This window comes from Periplaneta americana, chromosome 7, assembly GCF_040183065.1.
Source record: "Periplaneta americana isolate PAMFEO1 chromosome 7, P.americana_PAMFEO1_priV1, whole genome shotgun sequence".
NCBI classification, from domain to species: domain Eukaryota; kingdom Metazoa; phylum Arthropoda; class Insecta; order Blattodea; family Blattidae; genus Periplaneta; species Periplaneta americana.
In genome coordinates, this window is record NC_091123.1 from 15148766 (window position 1) to 15174695 (window position 25930).

The following is a 25930-nucleotide window of genomic DNA, read 5'->3' on the forward strand; positions in this document are numbered from 1 at the left end:
ATATTGGGAAAAGGAGCAGAAGAGGTCCAAGGAGAAGGTGGTCGGACGCTTTCCGGAGAGAGACTGGAGCGCACTGCACAAGGACAGCGAGGATAAAATCCTTCACTGACTGTCACAGGATCACTTATTATACAAAATACCATTCGGTTTCGAATACCTGCAACTTACGTTCTATGAATCTGAGGTGCATGAAAATAGCATCAATGGAAAGAGAAACTAAAAAATTCAGGGGCGAATGCTAGTCACGAAAGTTAGGCTTGCTCTTTTATTCATAGGGGAAGATGGGGGGATATAATAATTCATAATTAATAAAAATAATCAGACCCACATAAATAATTTATTTTATAATTATGAAATCATTATGAGTCATGGATCATATTCGCTTATCAGATGTATAAGTTCGATATAATATAACAAACATGGCCAACAAAACAGTTTATTTAGTTTTTTCGACCCTGCCAACCTATGCACATTGTTGTATTGAGCTGCACAGAACGAGCGCACTTATTATCTATAATGTTTGTCTTCTCTTGAATAATCCTTCGGGAAAATGGATTTAATAATAAGGTTTCAATAACACACAATTCCGAACTCATTGCAATACTTCAAATTAATGTTTAAGAATTAATAATACATGCAACAGCTAACATATGCAGTCCGCTCATACAATTACATTGCACTCGCAAATCACAGCACATTCCAGCTGTCAATACTGCTCTGTGTAACGTTAAATAGTCGGTGTAGCTCTCGGACCAGAGCTTCAAACAAGAGATAGTGCGCCTAGGACGGACTAAGGAGGAAGGCACTTGCGCGCGCATCATATTCTCGCTATTTCTACGTCTTTCCTGTAGCTCCGAGAAACGAGCAAGCGTTGCGATACTTGCGGTGTGCAACCTGCGGATGGTATTACGCCTACACAATGTTCCAAAAATCAAAATAAATTTTAATGTACGTAACGCCATTTTGAGAAATACACATTCTACGAAAATATTGGGCTTGCGCAGCACGCATAGCATGCCCTGAGAAATCGCCCCTGAAAAAATTTTAATTGCACCAACATTGTTTTCCTAGTCGGTGACACTGCCTCATAATAGCGCATATAAACAAATTTGTTCATTGCTGAGGCGAAATGGCTGTTATAAAGAACAGAAAAGCTTGATTTTCATCTGAACCAGTCGATTATTAATATGCAACGGCATTACCGAACAAAGTTTTGTGCAGATCTACCCAGTGGGCCTAAAATCCGTAAATGATTTCAAGGCAAGATTCTTCGCAAGCGATTGCGACGCTTTAGCTTTAGGATCCCAGATTAAAAAGTAAAAGAACTTATCGATTTAAAAGTTGAGACAATTGAACATCTAAAATTGTAATGTGATAAAAAAATATATATTCATTTATATAATAATTGTGGAAGATATGCGAGAAAAATTTATATTTCATGTTTACACATCAACACAATAAGCGATACCTACATGGTGTTTTTTTAAGTTGCTTATTTAACGACGCTGTATCAACTATGAGGTTATTTAGCGTCGATGAGATTTGTGATAGCGAGATGGTAATTGGTGAGATGTGGCCGAGGATTCGTCATAGATTACCTAGCCAAAGGTCCCGGGTTCGATACCGGGCCCCGGAACAATTTATCCTTTAAAATTATTAAAATATTCTGCACAGTTGGCGTGAGGATCATGCTCGAGGTTGTGTAACATATACACGTCTAGATTTTTATATATAGATTTTTCCACTAACTGACACATTGTGTTTATCCTCATTTTCAACTTCAGAATCAGACAATCCAACTTCTTCATATTGTCCTCAACTTCACTTGTTTCTGTATCTGATTCGTCTAAGACAGTGGTCGTCAGCACTCGCTGAAATGGGTAATAGGCAAGGAGTGCGTCGGAATATCCGCGGGTAAGAGACGCTAGCCCGAGGGTGCACTGTATTAATGATCGCTGGTTTAAGACATCATTGACTATCTTCTCCATGGAGGTTTCACGAATTGCACACGCCGACATAATTACCTGATTATGTCTATGAACAGAAAAAATGAGAAAGATAAGTTCTCATAATAAGCAGGGAATTGTAATAAAAACCCGACAGCTGTTAATACCATTGTTGAAGAGAAGTATCTATTTCAAACGTTCAAACAATAATTGAAAATAAAATATAAATAAAAAAACGAATTTTCCGACCCTTTCTTTTACCAACGGGGGGGGGGCCTCCAAGGCCCATAACAAGTTTGCAATTTTTTATTAATTTTTATGAAAATAATTTTAAAATATTTCACAGTTTGTCAGTTTACGGTCCAACTGACACTAATTTTTTTTTAAATTTGATTCGAAATACTTATGCCCACGTGCATCAACGTCGGTTAGTGTAACCACCGGTTAAAATTGTCACCTAACCCCTGGTTAAGCATTTTTACAGTGGATCGACCTCGGTTACGACTTAAATAGGAGGTTAACCACAGCAATCTCTAACCGGCCATATTCGAGAGGTTAAAAGAGATAACCAGTGATTAGTAGAGCAAGTAAAGCAAAATGGCGGCCAGAGCCACAGATGTTTATTTCGAAGACGATTATTATTATACAGTACTTGAATTACTTGGATAGAGCGTGAGCGTGAAGTTTCTTTAGTGGAAAGAGAGAATTCTTACGAGGAATTAGGTGATAGAAAATTTCAGGAGGGATTTCGTTTATCAAAATCTACAAATGGATCACTTGAAATAACACAAAAAGTCATATTTCTCCTATGGTTCGGCTGCTTATATTACGATTCTATGTAACTGATATTTTCTGTATTTTAAGAGGGAATACTCGAATGTCTCTTTCTCTATGTCACTGGCTGAACAAAGAGAGGTTATTTATGGTTCTTAGGATAATGAACAGTTCCCTCGTGTAAATGAGGTCCTTGATCGTATACACATTCCTATTAATCATCTGCATCCTTTTCCTTTATAGATATTCAATCTTTTTATATAATATATTTAAATTCTAGTAATTAAGTCTAGCGACACTTCAACCACTTTCTATTTTGTACGATTTTAACCTAACAGCAAAGAAATGCAACTCGCAAATATAACAGCGCCCAAAGGTAAACAAATGCAAAGCGAAAATGTAGGACACGTTCATTTCGATATAGAACGGAGTGAGCGCAGTCATTTTTAGACGTTGACTATTATCTTTGCAGCGGTATGGATGCTTTCCTTTAGTCATTTTGTAGAAACAGTACACCAGCATAGACTTTACTCTGGTTAAATGAGGTGTCAGCTAGCCATGTTTAAGTAATCTGTGATTATGAATGGTGCACACAAATTACATTTTAACCACTGTTACTGTTTAACCGTCGTTTCATAATCTACGATTACTGCGTTTTTAACAGATTTTGATACACTTCGCCATTAATGAGTTAATAATGAAAAACTAAACCTGTGGACCTTAAAGACCCCCCCACCCCGTTGTTATTGCTAGGGTTAAACAGCTGAAAGATAACATTCGTGACGAAATCAGATAGATCAGTGCAGTATAGCTCATGAATGTGAACGACGGTTTTTTTTACGGCGATGTGAACTCTGTAGAGCGCAAAATGGTCAACACTTCCAGCAGCTACTGTGATGAGGGTGAGTACAAAATTATGTAATTAATATAACATATAATAACTAATGTTGAATACAACATATTATGGTTAATAAGTATGCATTTAAGTTTTAAATCAATTAAGCGCCAGGAGTTGCTGACAGTCGCTCAAGCACTGTGCTGCCAGCGGCTGAAGAATAAACCGGTACTTATCGCTGGAATGTTCTGTAATCGAATCTTCTTCTTCTTCTTCTTCTTCTTGTTCTTCTTCTTCTTCTTGTTCTTCTTCTTCTTCAGTCCCTTCTGCTGCTAAGCGCCGGGTTCGCCTCTCTCCGTCCATTTCATCCATTTTTCCCGGTCTCTACACATTCTCTTCATCTCTACCATTGTTTTTCCTTTCTGTCGGCCTATTCTTTCTATTGTATCCTCCCATTTAATCCTTGGTCTTCCTCTTCTCTTTCTTCCTTCCACTCTCATTTCCATAACCTGTTTAAACTTCCTTTCCTCTCCCATACGATATACATGCCCAAACCAGTTCAACTGTCTTTCATTAATCGCCTCTGTTAATGCTTTTCTCATTTTAACTTCTTCTCTTATCCTGTCATTCCTTATCCTATCTCTTCTGGTCTTTCCTACAGTTCTTCTAAGATATTTCATTTCCACTGCTGTTAATTTACTTCGATGTTTATCTAAGAGTGGTAAGCTTTCGGTACTATATTGTATTATAGGTTTAATTATTGAATTATATATCTGTATTTTAGTCTTAGTGGTTATTTCTTTTTTCCCAACTATTGTATTACCGTAAAGTGGGGTGACTTTGAACGCTGAGGTGACTTTGAACAGTAATTTAGCGCCTTTCTAAATTAAATGCTGTACCCAATTGCGAATAAACTGAACTAATTTATTGACAACTTAAACAGTTTTTTCGCAATTGGGTACAGCATTTAATTTAGAAAGGCGCTAAATTACTGTTCAAAGTCACCTCAGCGTTCGAAGTTACCCCACTTTACGGTATTTATTTGATAGTATGCTGACGTTGCTTTCTTTACCCTGTTCAGTACATCTTGATCTACTCTTCCATCACTAGTTATTATTGTTCCCAAATATTTAAAACTTTCCACTCTCTCCAGGTTTTGTCCTTCACATTCAATGTTAAATTCTGTTTCCTGTCTATCTTCCTTAGAGATCCACATTACTTTATTCTTGTTGACATTAATCCGCATCCCTTTTCTCATTAACTCTTCGTTCCATTCCATCAGCATGTGTTGTAGCCCTGTAATCGAATCTTGGGTCTATTTACAAATAACGTAACCAGAATGATTCACTTTTAAATATTTGTCTCTATTGTTTACAGGTTATGAACTATTTGACTGTGTTGACACTCGTGCTGCATGCAGTATGCTACAGCACAGGAGCGAGGATCTTGGCAATTATTCCAATGCCGTCACTGAGTCACCAGTTGCCATTCCAGATAATTTTTAAAGCTCTTGCTGCAAGAGGACACGAAATAACTGTCATCAGCCCTACCCCTCTCAAGGTTTCTGGACATATTATAATAATGGTGTTTTAAAACATGCATGTCACGTTGTGAGGTTTATAGTCTATAAACTTCCTATATCCATACGGCACCTACAAAGCACATCATGCAGGATTCTTATAATTATATACTAAGAAACATAGATTCCTATTATTAATGGATGTGACTCTTTCCCAAAATCATAATTTTAATACAAAATTAAATGCATCACGTTATGTTTGCTTAAGTTCGATAGAATGTGCAGGCATGAGCCCAGACCGTTAATTTTATATGGATGTTAATATACAGATAAATAATTGATTAAATGGCGATCTTACTCGTGTCAATTATGTAAGCATGTGCGGATTACAGCTGTTTCGGTGCTATTCGACACCATCCTCAGAGCCTACTAGATCTCGGCGCTATCTCAACTTCGCTGCCTGTTGTGTGGGTGCGTTCGTGTGATGAAGAGTTGTGTCAAATATTGTGTGTGTTCTGAAATTGATCTGCGTGTTGAGAATTTGAAATATACAGACACACTAAAACACACCCCAATCTAATTCTCAACACACAGATCAATTTCAGAACACACACACTATTTGACACAACTCTTCATCACACGAACGCACCCACACAACAGGTAGCGAAGTTGAGATAGCGCCGAGATCTAGTAGGCTCTGAGGATGGTGTCGAATAGCACCGAAACAGCTGTAAGCCGCACATGCTTACATAATTAACACGAGTAAGATCGCCATTTAATCAATTATTTATATTCAAGTGTTAAAAGTAGTGCACGAAAGATTCAACATGGATTAATGTACAGGGTACCCCAAAAATGTATACACTGTTTGTTTATTAATAACTTTAGAACAAATTGAGATAAGATTCACGTTTTTGGGGAAATTGTAGCTTAATGTAGGTGTTCGAAGTGGCCACCATCAGCATCCAAACACTTTCGATGCCACCGAAATGAGACATGTTTTGCCCCAAACATCTTGCAGACCTTGAGGGTCCAACCACTTTCGTGTTATGTTTACGATTACGGAACTCCTTTGTCTATTTTTCATTTCGCTATGCTTATTTGTTCTAAAGTTATATGGGATTTTAAAGTACCGATGACACTTTTTTGGACAGCTTTACAGGGTGGTTGGCACATACCATGCCAAATACAAAGACGTAGTTCTACGTCAGTAGCGGCTGGTGGTCAAAATAATGAGTGTGCTACAATCTCTATATCGGCCTACTGTATACACTTATATGTATTTATCTTAATTTGAGACTCGCCTAGTGACGAAATATGGAGTTCCTTCCTACTGCAGAACTTGTCAATTACCCTGGTGTTAAACGTTAAACCCCTCCATCCTGGACATTATACTCTTTTCTATTGACAGTACTGCAAGAGCAGTGAGGCGATCCTGGGACATAGTGTTCCTTAAAAACGTTTTTATGCGTTTCAAGCAAGAAAAACATCTTTCTGGCTCAGCAGTGGTCATTGGTGTTGTAACCAAAATATTTAACAATTTCGTTACTTCACAGAATGGATCCCGTGAATTGTTGGAGACTATGTTTTGTAACAATTGAACAGCCATCTTTATTTCGGAAGTCGGATCTTCCGTATAGAACTCCAAGTTGTGTCTTTAACATTCTTTTGTTCAGTACAGTATAGCTGTTGACAGCAACTTCAAGTTCGCGTTCAGGAAAATTATGCAAAAAATTGTCAAAAAATTCGCTGTTTAACAATTTTGTTGCGTCTAGGTAGCTTAAAGATTGGAAACGATGAGTAGTTTCCTGAATTATACGGTTACATACATCCTTGGCATCAATTTTCTAGGATTCAATTTTCCGTCGCTTGCTGATTGATTCAGGAAGAACCTCAAAAAACTGGTAGATGGCAGCAGCAGTCGAACATTTGAATTACCAAATACATTGTACATAGTTCCGAGTTCCTCCACAAACAAGCATTCTTTCCTTACGCTTTACTTTTGCAATCTCCAAGCTGTGTTGTGCTGAAGCTGACTACAGCACTTCCCCGCGTAAAAATAGCCAATCAGAGCAGTTATTTCAGCTTCGCACATGCGCATTAACTGTCTACATTCTCATGTAAGTTTTGAATAGCACAACGAACCCCCTAAGGCACCAAAGAGCAAAGAGCAAAGACTAAACACTCTATAACGCGCCATGAACATAACCACGGGAAATTGTCAAATGACAGATCAAATACTATGGTATTGCAAACACTTTATTTGAGCAAAAATTATCATTGTGCTGTAGCACTGTAGCACATAAGGACGGGCCGCCCCTGTTCTACGTGAAAAATATTTATAGCCATTACACATAATTGTCAGTCCGACTATGGTGATATAATTTGTACTTATTTTCCAGACTCCAGTTCCCAACTACACAGATGTGGATATTTCTTTCTCACATGCCAATTATAAATCTAAGTTCGATTTCATGGGTATGACCCAGACTTCTGCGTACAGAGCAATGAAGAATTTATTTCCCTATCTGTCACAGTTAGCCGACCAACAATTGAGTTCTCCTCCTGTTCAGGAGTTCATAAGGTATGTAAAAATGGGGTACAGATCTTGTATTCTATCACTGCCTCTGTGCAACATCTTATTTATTATTTATTGCGATAGAGGGGATGAGGGAAAGAGATAAATTGGCAATGCTTTTTAATACTCTGACGAGTAAGGTAAGCCGTTCGAAATTTACCAGTCACTCACTGGCAGAGGTAATATAATAAAAGAAATGTAGGCCTACACTAACATGGTGCGAAAGGATGTGTTTCAACCAAACATAGCTGTTTATCGCTACAATTTTATCCTTTCCTAGCATTTGTTTATTTACTTCCCTTGCATTTGTTCGTTTTTATCACTTCTCTAGCAGTTGTTTCTCTGTTTGCCAACATTTCAAACTGCAAATTCTTTACGGTACTATAAAACATGCTTTGCAATCGTCATTTGTTTCCCAACTGAAAATGGCGGCTCCGTTCAAACATTTTGGTGAAGATAACATTAGTGAAATATCATTTTAGTAAGTCAATTAATACCCATTTTATTGTATTAGAGTACTTTATTTCTTCTAATCTTTATATTATACTTTCTTCTGTTTTTATCACCTTCCTACCATTTATTTCTTTGTGTGTCAACTTTTCAAACTGCTAATTCTTCAGGGTAGACCTACTATAGAACATGTTTTGCGACCGCATAGATAGTCAAGATGGCGGCTCCGCTCAAATGTATAGGTGAAGCTGACATTAGTGAGTTAGAATTTTAGTAAGTCAATTAATATTTTATTCTATTAGAGTACTTTATTTCTTCTAATCGTGTAATAGTAATTAATTCCCAGTCGAGTTTGATTTTCTCTAGATAAATCGGAACCTCTAGTGAGATTACTGTTGATAAACATGTTTAATAATCAATCTTGGAATCAGTAAAAAATAAAAATAAATAAATAAATAAATAAATAAATAAATAAATAAATAAATAAATAAATAAATAAATAAATAAATAAATAAATAAATAAATAAATAAATAAATAAATAAATAAATAAATAAATAAATAAATAAATAAATAAATAAATAAATAAATAAATAAATAAATAAATAAATAAATAAATAAATAAGATATAGGCAAACTTTAGTAAAAATATTATGTGGTCAAGTAAAATTAATATGCAGATATAACTAACTCAGTTTAGTGTAGCCTAATTAATAATTGTTATATATTATAGTTGTATCAGAATTATCAATTAATAAAACTAAAGTAATGGGATTCTTCGGAAAAAATCATCTATAAATGAGATGAAAATTTCAATTAATAAAAGTAAAGTAATGGAATTCTTCGAAAAAAAAAAATCATCTACGAATGAGATGGAAATTTCAATTAATAAAACTGAAGTAATGGGATTCATCGGAAAAATTCATCTCCACAACAAAATTTGCCTTTATAATAAATCTGTAGAACAGATCTCAGGCCGAGACGTAGATGGGAGGATAATATTAAAATGGATTTGAGGGAGGTGGGGTATGATGATAGAGACTGGATTAATCTTGCACAGGATAGGGACCACTGGTGGGCTTATGTGAGGGCGGCAATGAACCTTCGGGTTCCTTAAAAGCCATTTGTAAGTAAGTAAGTAAGTAAGAACAGATCTCATGTTTTAAATAATTCTAAATTTATTGAATTTTCTCCTGGAGGTTTGTGGTTCTTCAATTTCTTATCAAAAAAAGGGACTTCAAGAAGTTGTTTCGTGTAAGACCATAACTTACTGCTGAAAGTATCATGACCAGTTTTCTTGGGAGATGACATTTATTGCGAGGTTATTTTTGACTCCATAATTTAATTTTTTAAAGAATTTTAACAGTTTGTGGCTGTGGACAATTGATATCATTTTCTAAAAAAGCAACAAATCCATCCCAATTCTGCATTTTTCTTCCCAACTTCTCTCTTTTTTGCTATGGCTCGATTTCTATGGGAATCAACATAGTTTAAATTTGATTTCAAGTTAAAATAGAACAATCTGTTCAAAATGACACATAGAATCAATCACTTTATGTATTATTTATTTATTTATTTATATTTTTATTTATTTATTTATTTATTTAATCTGACAGGATTAAGGCCATAAGGCCTTCTCTTCCATCCTACCACATAGTACATATATATACAAAAAAATACAAACACTGATGAAAATAACACAAATTAAATTAAAGCCCTATAGAGGGTCAACAGAGTCAAAAGAACACTATACAGCTCTCATCGAGCTAATACAAGAAAAAAGAAAGGAAACAGAGATAGCAATGATGATAGTGGTAACTGATAATAATAATAATAATAATAATAATAATAATAATAATAATAATAATAATAATAATAATAAATTACATATTAATTGTCAATTTTACAACAGCATAGTTACAATATTTACTATATGTCATGGGTTAAGGCGAAGTTGCGCAACCTGACAGGTGTTCAACAAGCAATTCCATGAACTAGAATGTGATTTTTTAATTTAAATTTGAATTTTGATATTGTCCGACAGTCTCTGACGTGGTCAGGGAGAGAATTCCAGAGGCGTGGAATAGATATGCCGAAAAATGATGAGTAGAAGGATGTTCTGTGCAGAGGAATAGAGAGAAGGTATTACTATTGGTGATGATGATGGTGATGATGATGATGGTGATAATAATAATAATAATAATAATAATAATAATAATAATCCCGATATTGGCTGGTTTGCCACCTCAAAACGATCTTCTGCTACCAGAAGTCTAAGGTTGGCTACCCTGTCTGGCTAATGAGTCAGTTTCCCAATCCACATTAAAAGTGTAAAATGCTAGAAGAAGAAGGAAGCAGGCTTGCCTATATTTAACAGATGTGGTAAATGATTACTGCATACTATATAAAATATTTTCCAATATAGGTAAATATTTATTTTGCTACAATCAAGGATATGTAAAGTAAAACAGCAAGTAATTTACTTTTTTTTGTTCCAGATCAAATGACAGTAAATTTGATCTCGTGTTTCTACAGACGTTGACATTTCAGTCTTACTACGGTCTCATACACCATGTAGGCTCTCCACCAGTCATTGGAATTCAGCCTGTGGAAGCTATATGGACTGCAAGCAGTGCCGTGGGAAATCCCCTGAATCCGTCATATTGCCCTGACATTCTGCTCCCATTCAGCAACCACATGACATTTTATGAGAGACTTCAGAACACGCTCTTCTGGATATGGATAAGGTGTGTTTAGTTTTAATAACTCGTTTAAACAAAAGACTATGGTTCAGTGAGAAAAGTTTTACATTACATAATACAGAGAGGTCTATGGCATTCTCTACAGCACTCTGCATCAAGCGAGCCTGGCATCAGTGCTTGTCATTCCCGGTGAACAGGTCTGCTATAGTCGCATTACAGTCTAGTATATACAGTCACGAAGCTTGAGTTGTGAGGGTGCTAGGAACAATAGACTGTGCCGGTACTATTTCGCATTGTCTGTAATGAGGTGATATTAGCGATCCTAGTGGTTAGCAACTATCTATGGATGCATATTTACTACGTATTGAGCTTCGTGACTGTAATTTTAAAGGCATGTTGAGTCCGATAAGTATAGTATCAATCAAATAGTGTAAGTTCTTACAGTCAATTACTTAACAATAATACATACATTGAACCTTTATGTTATTGCATGAAGTAGTATTTAAAAGTTATGACAAACGTTTTCGCCAATAATTTGGCATCTTCAGGTCACATTAAAAGAACATAGTAACATAAAATGAACACTTAAGATATTCCAGTTAAACACAATCGTTAAAATTAAATACTGGTAGGCCTATAATAGGCAATCTGAGCAATACGCCATTAAAATACATTTAGCAGGAAGATGATACCATGAAATCGTGGGATAGGCTGATAACACTATATTAACTGATAAGTGTACACAACGAAGAAAGAAGACATAACAATCTTCAAGTTTATGCGGGTGCAGTTCCCAAAATAATGAAAATATGCTATAGTATATAGATCGCTCGTGCTGCTGTTTATGGACGTATGGAATTAAAGCCAAGATGGTCGAGGAGAAGTTGACTCGAGTCCATTGATGCAGCAACGATTGTGTTTAACTGGAATATCTTAAGTGTTCATTTTATGTTACTATGTTCTTTTAATGTGACCTGAAGATGCCAAATTATTGGTGAAAACGTTTGTCATAACTTTTAAATACTACTTCATGTAATAACATAAAGGTTCAATGTATGTAATATTGTGAAGTAATTGACTGTAAGAACTTACACTATTTGATTGATTCGTGACTGTATATACTAGCACAGTCTACTATATACAGTCGCGAAGATCAATATGTAGTAAAAATGCAAACATGGGTAGTTGCCCACCACTAGGATCGCTACTATCGCCTCATCATCGCAGATCTCTCTCCTAGCAGCCGACAAAATATGTTACACTTTTGTTGTCGTGTTCTTCTGGAAAAAATTAACACCTTCCTTCCATTATTGAAATATTAAATGCATAAAGTTAATTTATTATTTTAATGAATGCATATTAAATTCCACCATAAACTCGAAGATACCTGCAAGAAATAAGTTACTATAATTTTTGTTTGTGCAAAACGAACTGAAGTTTACTATAATAGCTTCACTCATTCAAGATTATAGCGATATCGATAATTAACTATGAAACCAATAAATATTAATTTGCATTTCTCTTTACAACAATAATAATGGAAATATGAATTAATGGAGTAACTTACGTGTACCGGTACTTGTAGTGTATGCTTACGTAGTTAAAGTGGGATGAGGTTAAGCAATAATGATCACACCAGAATTGGAAATAAAACGTGATCAATAAATGTTATTGTAACTGACTTTTTCTACGTCTCTAGTAAAGCAACAAATAAAAATAAATTAACAGCTATAATTAAAACATATAGTTTGAAAAAAAAAGTAGGCCTAAGCAATAATAATCCCACCAGAATTGGAAATAAAACGTGATCAATAAATTTCATTAAAACAAACTTAATTTTTCTACGTCTTTAGTAAAATAACACATAAAAATAATAACAAAATTAATAGCTACAATTAAAAATATATCCTCTGAAAAAAAAAAAGTAGACCTAACCTTTATTTCTCTGGAAATTTAGCAGCCTAAGTGACAGAACTTTAACCGGTATTAAATGTCCTTTCGGTTAGACTGAAACATTTCATTGTGAAATTTAAGGATATAATGTATTCAACAGTCACAAAGAACTTCAAAATTAACAGTTTTGTTTCTGCACAGTTTCTGAATCTTTCGGAAATCGGATAACTCTGGCCTCTTTCTCTTACTGTTGCTACAATTTATAGCACTACAAAGTCTCCTCCTTGTCCCATATTATTATTCCAATTATTATATTTTAGCCATTAACATTTTCATTACAACCAATAACGAACATTTCACAAGCATCAATGTGAAATACGCAACGAGCTAGCACTAGATAGAAATACGACACAGTCCAAAGTCGACCATGGACAGTCTATTGTTTCTAGTTGCTAACCACTTGGAGCGCTTTATCACGAGATTTGCAAAAAAAAAAAAAACACCTCAAGCTTCGCGACTGTATATAGTAGACTGTGATACTAGACTGTGGTCGCATGCTAGTCTTTCTTTCTCTTCCCTGCCTTCAAGGACACAGCACATGGTCACACTGCAACTGAGAGTTGCTGTTCAGCTGCCTATGAGCTCAGTTGACGTTTGTATTGATGTACATACGTTTTATGTTGAAGATTAAAGATTTTGGCTTAATATGGCACCACAAAAGTTTACATTACAACAAAGGATTTATCTTGTCGAATTGTGGAACAGTGCGACAAAGTTTTACAACGCAATTTCCTGGCGTTTCCATTCCATATAGGACCTCTATATTAAACCTCGTAAAAATGTTTAGAAAAACGGGATCAGTTCTGAATAAACGTTGAAAGCAGGGGCGGCCCGTCCTTATGTGCTACAGTGCTACAGCACAATGATAATTTTGGCTCAAATAATGTATTTGCAATACCACCATAGTATCTGATCTGCCATTTGACAATTTCCCGTGGTTATGTTCATGACGCGTTATGGAGTGTTTAGTCTTCGCTCTTAGCTCTTTGGTGCCTTAGGGGGTACAATGTGCTACTCAAAACTCTACATGAGAATGTAGACAATTAATGCGCATGTGCAAAGCTGAAATCACTGCCCTGATTGGCTATTTTTACGCGGGGAAGTGCTGTAGTCAGCTTCAGCACAACACAGCATGGAGATTGCAAAAGTAAAGCGTAACGAGAGAATGCTTGTTTGTGGAAGAACTCGGAACTATTTACAATGTAGGCCTATTTGGTAATTCAAGTGTCCGACTGCTGCTGCCGTCTACCTGCTTTTTGAGGTTCCTCCTGAACCAGTCAGCAAGCGACGGAGAATGGAATCCCAGAAAACTGAAGCCAAGGAAGTATGTGACCGTATAATTCAGAAAACTACTCACCGTTTCCAGTCTTTAAGCTATCTAGATGCAACAAAATTGTTAAACAGCAAATTTTCTGGCAATTTTTGGATAGCATAATTTTCCTGAACGCGAACTTGAAGTTGCTGTCAACAGCTATACTGTGCTGAACAAAAGAGTGTTAAAGACACAAATTTGAGTTCTATACGGAACACCTGCCTTCCGGAATATAGATGGAGCTGTTCAATTGTTACGATACATAGCCTCCAACAATTTACAGGATCCATTCTGTGAAGTAACACTGTCAATAGAAAAGAGTATGATATCCAAGTTGAAGGGTTTAACACCAGGATAATTGACAGGTTCTACAGTAGGAAGCAGTGGCGTATACTGGTTAAAGGGTTTGGGCTACCGCTGACCCTATTATTACACAAAATATATCTAACAATTACTTTAATTTTAATAACTATGGTAAAACTAATAATACAAAATTATTACATTATGTTATATTATAAACTTTTTCTTTTGTAATTTCCTTGGGGTACCGCCGGTAGCCCGCAAAATACGCCCCTGGTAGGAAGGAACGTCGTATGGATTTCATATTTCGTCACTAGGCAAGTCTCAAATTAAGATAAATACATATAAGTGTGTACAGTAGGCCAATATAGAAATTGTAGCACACTCATTATGTTGACCACCAGCCGCTACTGGTTGAAAGAGAAACCCAAATGTATTTACCCAGGAAAAATTCGATGAGAGAGGAGAAAGGTTAGAACATTTTCCTCGAAAATCTCTTTACCGTCTCTCACAAGAAACGGGTGTTTCGAAAGCCACAGCATTTAGAGTCACTAAAATTCTTAAATTTGATTCTTCATAGTGACAGTAGTGCATGAATTACAGCCTAGAGATAATAATGAGTCGTGTGAATTTTTGTAACTGGGTTTTACAAAGAGTTGCCGATGGATCCTACAGTAATTATTTTCACAGGTGAAGCATGGTTTCACTTACATGGCCATGTTATAACGCAAAACAATAGATACTGTAATACAGAAAATCTTGATTTCACTAATGAAATTCCTTTACATGATGAAAAGGTTGGCGTATGGTGCGCTATAACTGCACATAAGATTATAGATCCTATATTTTTTATGATACAATCAATGGTGACAGACACAGAACACGAATACTCAAACCATTTTTTGAACAGTTAACCGATATCGAGTGTCAGAGTGCTTATTTCCAGTAGGATTCAGCAACTGCCCATATAGCAGCCGAAACATTGAATTTGATAAGCGAAATATTCGAGGACACGGTTATTAGTAGAGGATTATGGCCTTCTAAGTCCCCCGATTTGTCAGCCTGCGATTTTTATTTATGGGGAAATCTAAAAAAATAAAGTATACAGAGGCAATCCGCACACAATCCGTGTGTTAAAAGACAGTATTGTACGAGAAATCGGGAGAATTACAGAAGACAAACTTGCATATGTAAATGCCAATTTCTTTCGGAGATGTCAGGAATGTGTTGCAGCAGGGGGTCATCATTTTCAACACCTTCTGTAGTCAAGGTTAGTAAACAATATGAAACCTGTAATTTTAATAGCCAACTCTAGTGACTGTAGTGGACCCCGTTCACCGGGAATGACAAGCGCTGACACTGAGCCCGATTGCCACTGAATGCTATAGAGAATGTCATAAACTGTTCTGTAGAAAGAAACCTCCTTCATCATGTCGAATCCCCTTCTGAAAGTTTTTGCATGGTTTCAAATCTCGAGTACCATCAACATTGGCGTTTGAGTCATGCTTCCTATCTTAACCAACTTCAACATGATGCAAAATTGAGATGCAGAGAAGACTTGCTTAAAAATATCCACTCTTCTGAAAAATACCATTAATTGAAGTAGTAGTTAAGTAGAAAATATTTTTAATGTGTTAACAGAATGAGTATTTTAATTCTTTGGGATATGTAAAAGCAATGTGAATGGCAAAATAACAAATGTTAAAGATAATATTTTCGTATATCGATAACCTGTCCCTGGAAATAAAAAAAAAAAAAATCTGGTAACTTTAGTGTATCCCGATTATCTGGGCTAATGACCAGAAGAAGGGGCATGGATAATTCGAAATTAATTAATAATTTTAAAAATTCTGGTTTTACTGTAGACATTTGCAAGGATTATGTTTACAGTTAGAAGCCGATTCAATTTGTGGTAACCTGAAATACTTCCACAATACATAATTGTTACTCTTTCCTTTGAAGACTTAAGTATGTCCAGGAGCAAATCAGCAAGTATGACTATAAATTTACTTATTAAAAAAATAATTATTGAACCAAAATCATGCACGGTTAATCTAATCCATGCATGGATAATAGGGAGCAAACTTTACACCAATAAATGTAGGTACAAGTATTTATTAATTCATTCGTTCGTTCATTGGTCCGTTCATTCATTCATTCATTCATTCATTCATTCATTCATTCATTCATTCATTCATTCATTCATTCATTCATTCATTTACGGTATTTATTTATTTACTTATTTATTTTTCAGTTCATGTGTTTCAGCTTCACAGTCAATGTACTCACAGAAAGCAGTTATGAAAAGTCGCTTTTCTAGCAAACGAAAAATATCAGAATCTGCTCACACTTTACCAAGGTTATTTATACCGCAATGGTGAAGTCTCTGCTATCTGAAGTAAAGGGTGCCTAACCTTGACATCTTTCAAATTCAAGTTAGAAAATTATCTTATGACAAGTTGCCAAACAACTTACTGTTATGACAAGTGTTGTATTACATGTTTCCACGTATTCACTACATTTTTTTTATTCTAGTGATATTTATTTTGTTTTATCTGTCATCGTTTTCATCATATTTCCCGATAATAGTAGGCCTGTATCTATTATGTGATATCTTGAGCTACAGGTACTTATAATCATAATTTTCCTAAAATATTATGTTCATTGTATGCTTTGTACTTCACTATTTTATTACTACTATTATTATTATTATTATTATTATTATTATTATTATTATTATTATTATTATTATTTAGTCAACTGTCTGAAGACAGGTCTGAATCTCACAAGTGATACCGGTACCAAGAATATTATTATTATTATTATTATTATTATTATTATTATTATTATTATTATTATTATTATTATTGTTGTATCATATTTTTATACTTTGTATATCTCGTTTATTTTGACTTGCTGTTTACATTTTATTACGCCTTTTCCTTTTTTTCTATATATTACCGGTACATAATATATATAATTTCTACTGACTTGTTGTTTACATTCTATTATGATTATCTGCTTCAGCTTTTTGTGTGTGTGTGTGTGTGTGTGTGTGTGTGTGTGTGTTTGTTTGTTTGTGTATACTGTACTTTGTAAATTTTTAGTGTTTTTTGTATCGTACTTTTATCCCTGGTTGAATGTTAGAGAAGGCCATATGGTAGAGAAGGCTGTATGGTCTTAACTCTGCCAGGTTAAATAAACCATTACTACTACTATTATTATTATTATTATTATTATTATTATTATTATTATTATTATTATTATTATTATTATTATTATAAGATGTATATCTAATAATATTATTCCATACTGCACATCATATTTTAAAGTCTATCTCTAGCTCTTCTTTACTCAATTCTTCTTTCAATCTACATCCAAAGTTTCACAGTGAAAGAGTCCAGCCTTACTAAATCCAACAACTTTACTACCTTTTCAGGATTAGAACAATAAATGGTCCATATAAAAAAAGTTATTCGAATCTGCCCTTGTCAGATGAAACAGTTGCAATTGTTGCAGGTATTTTATACACACGGTTATTCTACCAGATCAAGAGGCCATCATGAGGAAGCATTTCGGTCCCAGTCCTCCTCCCGTAGTAGAAGCAGAGAGAAATATGAGTTTGTTCATGCTGAGCACCAACTGGATGTTCAACTATCCCATTCCTCTGGTGCCTGCATTCATAACGTTCCACAGCTTGCATGTGAAGACCCAGCCTGATCCTCTGCCACAGGTACGAGTACAGTTAGTCTGTGGATAAGTAGTAACATTGCTATGGTACGTCTGTTATATGGACTGAAAGGAATGTTGTTGTTGTTGTTTTTTAATGCCAGGCGTTTGACAATAAAGTCATTTGACCTCTTGCACTCCAATATTTTTCAAAGATATTATCGTGGTCAGCCACTGAAGCACAGATTTTGAGGTGTTCCGAATCCATTTCTTGGTTTGAGTTGCACAATGGGCAGTTAGGGGACTGATATATTCCAATTCTATGCAGATGTTTGTCCAAACAATCATGGCCTGTTGCCAATCTAAATGCAGCTACAGACGATTTTCGTGGTAAATCGGGAATTAACTGTGGATTATGATGCAGAGAGTTCCATTTTTTCCCTTGAGATTGTGTTATCAAATTTTGTTTTTTGAAGTCTAAATATGTAGATTTAATAAATCTTTTCACAGAGTAATATGTAGATTTAGTAACAGGTCTGTAAGTAGCAGTGCTGCCCTTCTTTGCTAGTGCATCCGCATTCTCGTTTCCCAGAATTCCACAATGGGATAGTATCCATTGGAATACAATTCTTTTATTGAGTGATATTAATTGAGAGAGCATTTTACTTATTTCTGCTGTTTGAGATGAAGGTGTGTGTTTAGAGACTATTGATAGAATAGCTGCTTTGGATTCTGACAATATAACTGCATTCTTAAATTTATTGATGTGAAATAGAAGATTCCTGAGACTGTCACTTATTGCAATGATTTCTCCATCAAAACTTGTTGTTCCATATCCAAGAGATCTATAAAGTGAGAAGAGACAGCACGTAACACCTGCACCGGCACCTTGTTCTCTGGAGATCAAGGATCCGTCGGTGTATAAATGAAACCAGTTTTGTGGAGGGTACCTAATATTAATTGTCTCTAAAGACAACTGTTTAGAGACAAACTAATGTTGAAGTATTTGTTGGTGGGAAAATTTTACCCATCCTTGGTATTTCATGAGACCTAAACTTTTAAACATTTTCAGGTTTTAATTCTGTGATTTTTGTCCATTGTTGTAACTGTTTTCAATGCAGTTAAAGTCGTTGATTGTTTCAGTTCTTACTTTACCAGTTTCTTGCAGTGTGGAAGGTTGAACTAATAAATTGGAACTTTCTTTTTTGGTGCTTATTCAAATCTAGTTGTATTCAGGGATGCAGAACATAAACATGAGTTGCTTTTTGGATAATAGTAGGCCTAATAATAATAATATTTATTTGTCAGAAACCAGTGTACAAGGCCTGGATATGACATCGTCAGGTTCGATAATATACACAAGCACACATACACTCACACATGCACAAGCAAACTTAGCACAAATAAATATAGACAAGTAAACAAATAATTATAAGCAAATAAACATACATAGTCAAATAAACAAACACTGAGAAATAAACAAAACAAACAATGAGAGATAAACAGAATATGCTGTAGGTTAACACATTTATATAAGGACAAAAGGTATAATTAAAATACAAAGAGACAAATTAAAATATAAAGAAAGGGTTACATTTCTAAAATACAATATTTACATCACACTCCATGAATTCATTCACTGAATAAAAAGGTCTGTTCAGCAACCATCTATGTATGCAGGACTTAAACCTATTTATTGGTAACTTTCTCGCCCCCAATGGTAGCTTATTAAATATATTTATGCCATTAAAATAGCAGGTATTTGAGTTCACACTCAATCTGCACCTTGTGTAATCTAATTTATCTTTATTTCTAGTGTTGAAGGAATGTATATCTGATCTAGTCTGATAAAGATCTAATGTTTTGGGTGAAAGTGAAACTGATTTATCGGCAGAGCTGGAGAAAGAAAGTGGCAGTGAGAAAGATAATAGAGAAGTGGTTGGTGAAGGTGAATCAAGTTCTATTTCAAGCCCTAGCTGCCAACAAGAAATCTGTTCACAATGTCACCAAAACCAATGTCAGATGTGGAAATTGTGGGCTTAATTTATGTATAAAACATTCAGATACTAAAATTCTGTGTGCTAAAGCATTCTGCTCAAAAAATGATAGAATTACTGGAATGGAAAACTGATGTTTTTTTTTTTTTAAGCAATGTAAACATTTTTGCTGATGTTTTGTTTCCCGATTTTGAAGGATTTAAATAGTTTTATAAATATTAATAATAATTATTTGGTAGTGCTATGTTATTCGGTTTCAATGGTTAAATTTAATTAAACTTAGCCTTTTGTAGATCTTAAAAAAAAAAAAAATTTAATTGTTCAGTGATAATTCAGTAATACAATAATACAATTTTTTTTATTATGCTAGAAATAATATATTTGAATTTAATTTTGTGGGCAATTTTTGCCCACCCTTGGTAATCCAGGTCGCAAAAAATAGCTTGATAATATCTTGATAATGCTACCGTTAATCCATTTTGAATCTTGCTTACACTACTTTTAATATTGGAATATAAGTCCACTAGTTAATCAATTACTGCTACCGTTAACTCACAGTTTCAACATTCCTCAGTAGATTTACAGGCCTATAATAGCTGCTGAATAAGAGCAATTTTTATAACAGATTCAGGCACCTAAATACACAGGACGTAGTCAAACACTCAATTTGCTTTATTTAAAAATTTCTCACATCTATTCCTATTAAATGGTATACTGTAGCTACAATTATATTTTATGTACTTACTTACTTACTTACAAATGGCTTTTAAGGAACCCGAAGGTTCATTGCCGCCCTCACATAAGCCCACCATCGGTCCCTATCCTGTGCAAGATCAATCCAGTCTCCATCATCATATCCCACCTCCCTCAAATCCATTTTTAATATTATCCTCCCATCTACGTCTCGGCCTCCCCAAAGGTCTTTTTCCCTCTGGTCTCCCAACTAACACTCTATATGCATTTCTGGATTCGCCCATACGTGCTACATGCCCTGCCCATCGCAAACGTCTGGATTTAATGTTCCTAATTATGTCAGGTGAAGAATACAATGCGTGCAGTTCTGCATTGTGTAACTTTCTCCATTCTCCTGTAACTTCATCCCACTTAGCCCCAAATATTTTCCTAAGCACCTTATTCTCAAACACCCTTAACCTATGTTCCTCTCTCAGAGTGAGAGTCCAAGTTTCACAACCATACAGAACAACCGGTAATATAACTGTTTTATGAATTCTAACTTTCAGATTTTTGGACAGCAGACTGGATGATAAGAGCTTCTCAATCGAATAATATCACGCATTTCCCATATTTATTCTGTGTTTAATTTCCTCCCGAGTGTCATTTATATTTGTTGCTCCAAGATATTTGAATTTTTCCACCTCTTCGAAGGATAAATCTCCAATTTTTATATTTCCATTTCGTACAATATTCTGGTCACGAGACATAATCATATACTTTGTCTTTTCGGGATTTACTTCCAAACCGATCGCTTTACTTGCTTCAAGTAAAATTTCCGTGTTTTCCCTAATCGTTTGTGTATTTTCTCCTAACATATTCAAGTCATCCGCATAGACAAGAAGCTGATGTAACCCGTTCAATTCCAAACCCTGCCTGTTAGCCTGAACTTTCCTAATGGCATATTCTAAAGCGAAGTTAAAAAGTAAAGGTGATAGTGGTAATTTTATTTATTTATTATATAAATGACCCTTAATGAGGTAATGTCTATCCAGCGCAGTAGGATACCGGTACATAGGCCTATATTTGTAATGATTAATTACAGAAAGTTACATTAGTATAATGTAAGCCAAATAATAATGTAATTTACCTTAGAAAATAAACAAACTTACACCTTATTATTTAACTTTCTTTTTAAATCCCCTTAACATAATTTTGGTTTATAGCTTTAATTTGTATTTGTAGGCATTCATAGTGTCTGAAGTCTGTGTACAATGCAGATCGAATTCCATATCTAGTAGACTTTTGTGTTTTTAGTTTTGTGTGTAGTATTTGTCTAGTAGGCCTACAACGATTATGAATTTCGGTGTTAAGGTGAAATTTGAGATTTAATTTACATATTTATATATAAATTACCCATTAAAATACTTTTACTGATATTTTACTAATCTAATATTTCCATTTGATGTTTCTACTAGAATAGGGTGACCAGATTTTCAAAATAAAAAAACGGGACACTTACTGAAGTTGATATGAATCAATATTTTATCTAAATTTTCTTATTACTTGTGTTTATATAATGTCAGTGAGCAATAAGGTCCAGTTTTATTTATTTTAAAGTAATAAATACTACACTGTTTACAGTAACTAGGCTATAATAATAAATGCAAGTACCGTACATAACAGAGTAGCATGGATGCTATCTTGGTTTAAGTCATTATGTTTATATTACTAGTCTGGATTAATTAGGTTAACTTATCAGTTTAAAAATACTTCAGATTAATTGAACCTTACATTATACTATGTCATTCCATTCTGAACTTGTTTCATAACAAAATTTTTTGCCTCATATTAAATTAACATTTTCCATGAAGATCAACTGTACAATTAGCATCATATTTCTTTGATGAGTGAATTTGCTGTAGAAATGTTAGCTTTCCTTCAGGAAGATATACAAGTACATTTAAGACACATTTTTAAAATGGCCTTTATTGAATTCATTACAGTGACATCTGATGAAAACAGTATAGAATTAATCAATGTTTTACGTGATTATGAAATAAAATAAAATAAAAATAATTATTTTAACAATAATTTAGGGAAACAGGATGTAATTTATGATCATTCTTGATTTACAAAACTTAACAGTTAACAACTTTCAGCTATGCACTCTGTTAAATAAATCTTAATAATAATAAGCTTAAATTAAATGTAGATAAAACTGTATATGTATCTTTCAATCAATATCCAACTGACCAGATTCACATAGTTCTTAGTAATACCATAATTAAGGAAGTAGAATGCTCTAAATTTTTAGGTATATGGATAGATTCCAGTCTAACATGGGAAAAGCATATACAACATCTAACTGAGAAGCTGAGTCGCTTATGTTATGCTTTTCGAGTCCTTGCGAAGATATCATCCATGGAACTTTTAATATCAGTCTATTTTGGATATGTTCATTCAATACTATCATATGGCATTATTACCTGGGGATCTTCACCAAAAGTGACACAAGTCCTCAAATTGCAGAAAAGAATACTCAAAATCATCAAAAAAGTTCCTATTCGGACTGTTTCAGAGAACTAAAAATCTTACCGGTACCCTGCATATATATTTTAGAAACAGTGTGCTTTATTCATCAAAACATAGATTCCTTTAAAACAAATTCAACCTATCATGAGTATAACACCAGAACATCCCAAAACATACATCTGAATTACCACAGGCTTACCAGAAGTCTTAACAGCATATCACATAGAGGCAGGAATTTATATAATAAACTTCCACAGAAAATCAAAGAACTTAACATAAGAAAATTAAAAAAAGAGGTAAAGAACATTTTATTAACACATATGCCATTTTGCACAAATGAATACCTAAATTTAAAATTTTAGAATTTAACGTTTCTTGATACTGCCCTTGACCATTTATGTTTCAGGTAACTCAGAGTTGAAGAAAAGACAGGGGAAAGCAAAAATAGAAGATACTAGGTAGAACAGTGGAGACTGAAGATCAAGCTTGTCCTATATGTATATATTTTTTTTCTCTCTTTTTTTTGCATGTCACTTAATATTAAACTGTTAAATTTATTTAGAATTAAGTCTATTTTTGTATTATATTGTATGTTATGTCATTTTTCTTGTGTACTGACGATGCCATGAATGCTTGTAATTCTATTCGGCTAATAAAGATCTAATCTAATCTAATCTAATCTTAAATTTAAAAGGTACTATACTGGTGCCTATATAAAGGCATTTATTAAGTTTTAACATTTAACACATTGCATAACTAAAAAATGATAGTTCATTTTAACAAGAAAATGGATGAATGGTGGAGTAAAAAAGGAAAACCAACTATAAGATAAAATCTGTTATCAAATTTCATAATATTTGTATGCTAAGGGTATAATTCTTGATTTATTTTCCGTAACTAGCATAAAAATACTTTATCTAATATAGAAATGTTATTCAGTTTCAATAATGTGTGTTATTGTGATGCTAGGATCTGCAGCAGTTCCTTGATGAAGCTAATGAAGGAGTGATATACTTCAGTCTGGGGTCCAATGCCAGGAGTGACCACATGCCAGAGGAAAAGATACGTGTTTTTCTCGAAGTATTCTCTGAAGTATCAATAAAAGTTCTATGGAAATGGGAGTCTGACATTCTGCCTGGACAGCCGTCAAATGTGAGGACAGGGAAATGGTTACCTCAGCAGGATATTCTGGGTACTGTCTACTATTTACTTTATATCTATTTACAGTATTTTAGTAATATAACTAGAATAATCGATATGAACAATATGATAACACTTTTCATTATATATATCGTCCATAGTGGTTATTATGCCAGTCTGGTGATGGGAAAAGTACGCCCCCTTCGGCCAGACACGGCCTCGGACAGATTCATTGTGGCCCACAACAGCATTCCAAATCTAAGAATCTTTTTAAATGAGGAAAAATGGGAGTAAAAAGCATTTCGTTATATTTTGTGTCTTGACAAGACAAACTTACAATATATTGCTACTAGTCCTTCAAAGCTTTAAGACAATTAGGCAGTACGTTGAAGAGCGTAATACATGAATAGTGAACACCTTCTTTTTATAACAACTTAGACCAGGCTCTGCCAGGTCAACTCAAGATCGCGAGAGGGCATACAGGCCTGCTTACGGCTTCCACTGCGGGCAGTACAGTTGTACACTGCAGTCTATCAGTGGTGGAACCTATCGAGGTCGCTTGGGGGCACCGGTGCACTGCATTTTGCACCAGGAATATTTATGTGCTAAAAACATGAACCTTAGCAATGTAATGGATGTTGTGCGAACAATTAATTTCATAAGATTTAAAGGAATCACATGGAGTTTGGGACACTGCTTGATGATATTAGCAGTGAGTATGGGAATTTACTCTACGAGGTAAGGTGGTTACGTCGAGGAAAAGTTCTGGAACGTTTTCTGGCACTTAGAAATGAAATTGCCTTATTTATGAATGTACGTGGGAAACCTGTTAGAAGTCTTGGACATGGAAGTATATAATGAATAATGCAACAATTGTGCGAAGACTTCGAACGTAGATATCAGGAAATTATAGAACTTGAACAACAATTTAAGATATTTGCAACACCTTTTTTAGTGAATGTCCTGGATATTCCTACTGAACTACAATTGGAAATACTTGATTTACAAAGCGATATTGAGCTACAGGATAAGTATCAAAACAGAAAAAGTATTAACCATTTCTATACTTGTTTTCCACGAGAAAGGTTTCCTAAACTGCACAATCTCGCTGCAAGAACGTTGTGCATGTTCGGGACAACCTATGTATGCGAAACACTGTTTTCTTTAATGAAGTTTACAGACTCACGTTACGGAAGCCAATTAAGTGATGAACACTTGAAAGCATGTTTGCGATTGGCTGGTACTAAAACAATAGCTCTACGAATTGAAAAGCTGCTTATTAACAGAAAACTGCAAAAATCGCCGAGAAACTCTGATGTATAAGAAAAAGTACTATTATTAGAGATTTGAATAACAACGTTTATACTGTTGTTTTATTTTGTTAATTGAACTGTATAGCAATGAGAAGAAGACAAACAGTGAACAGTTTTATTTCGTAGATGTTAATCTGTATAAAAGTGTATATTTTGTTTTGTTTCGTTGTTATGCAAACATGCAAAAATTTACTTCGTATATAGTTAGTTAACTGTACCAAATTGTATAGAGAACTG

The 25930-nt window shown here is 34.5% G+C and overlaps 1 protein-coding gene across 2 annotated transcripts in view; it reads left to right on the forward strand.

The window, feature by feature from the left end:
• LOC138702939 (UDP-glycosyltransferase UGT5-like) overlaps nucleotides 1-25930 on the forward strand; it is a 45488-nt gene that overhangs the window by 7833 nt on the left and 11725 nt on the right. For both annotated transcript variants that reach the window (XM_069830351.1, XM_069830352.1), the window contains exons 2-6: nucleotides 4933-5115; nucleotides 7477-7658; nucleotides 10599-10847; nucleotides 17887-18100; nucleotides 24210-24432. In XM_069830351.1, coding sequence (XP_069686452.1) covers nucleotides 4936-5115; nucleotides 7477-7658; nucleotides 10599-10847; nucleotides 17887-18100; nucleotides 24210-24432 — 1048 coding nt within the window. In that variant the 5' untranslated portion in view covers nucleotides 4933-4935. The remainder of the gene's footprint in view (nucleotides 1-4932; nucleotides 5116-7476; nucleotides 7659-10598; nucleotides 10848-17886; nucleotides 18101-24209; nucleotides 24433-25930) is intronic.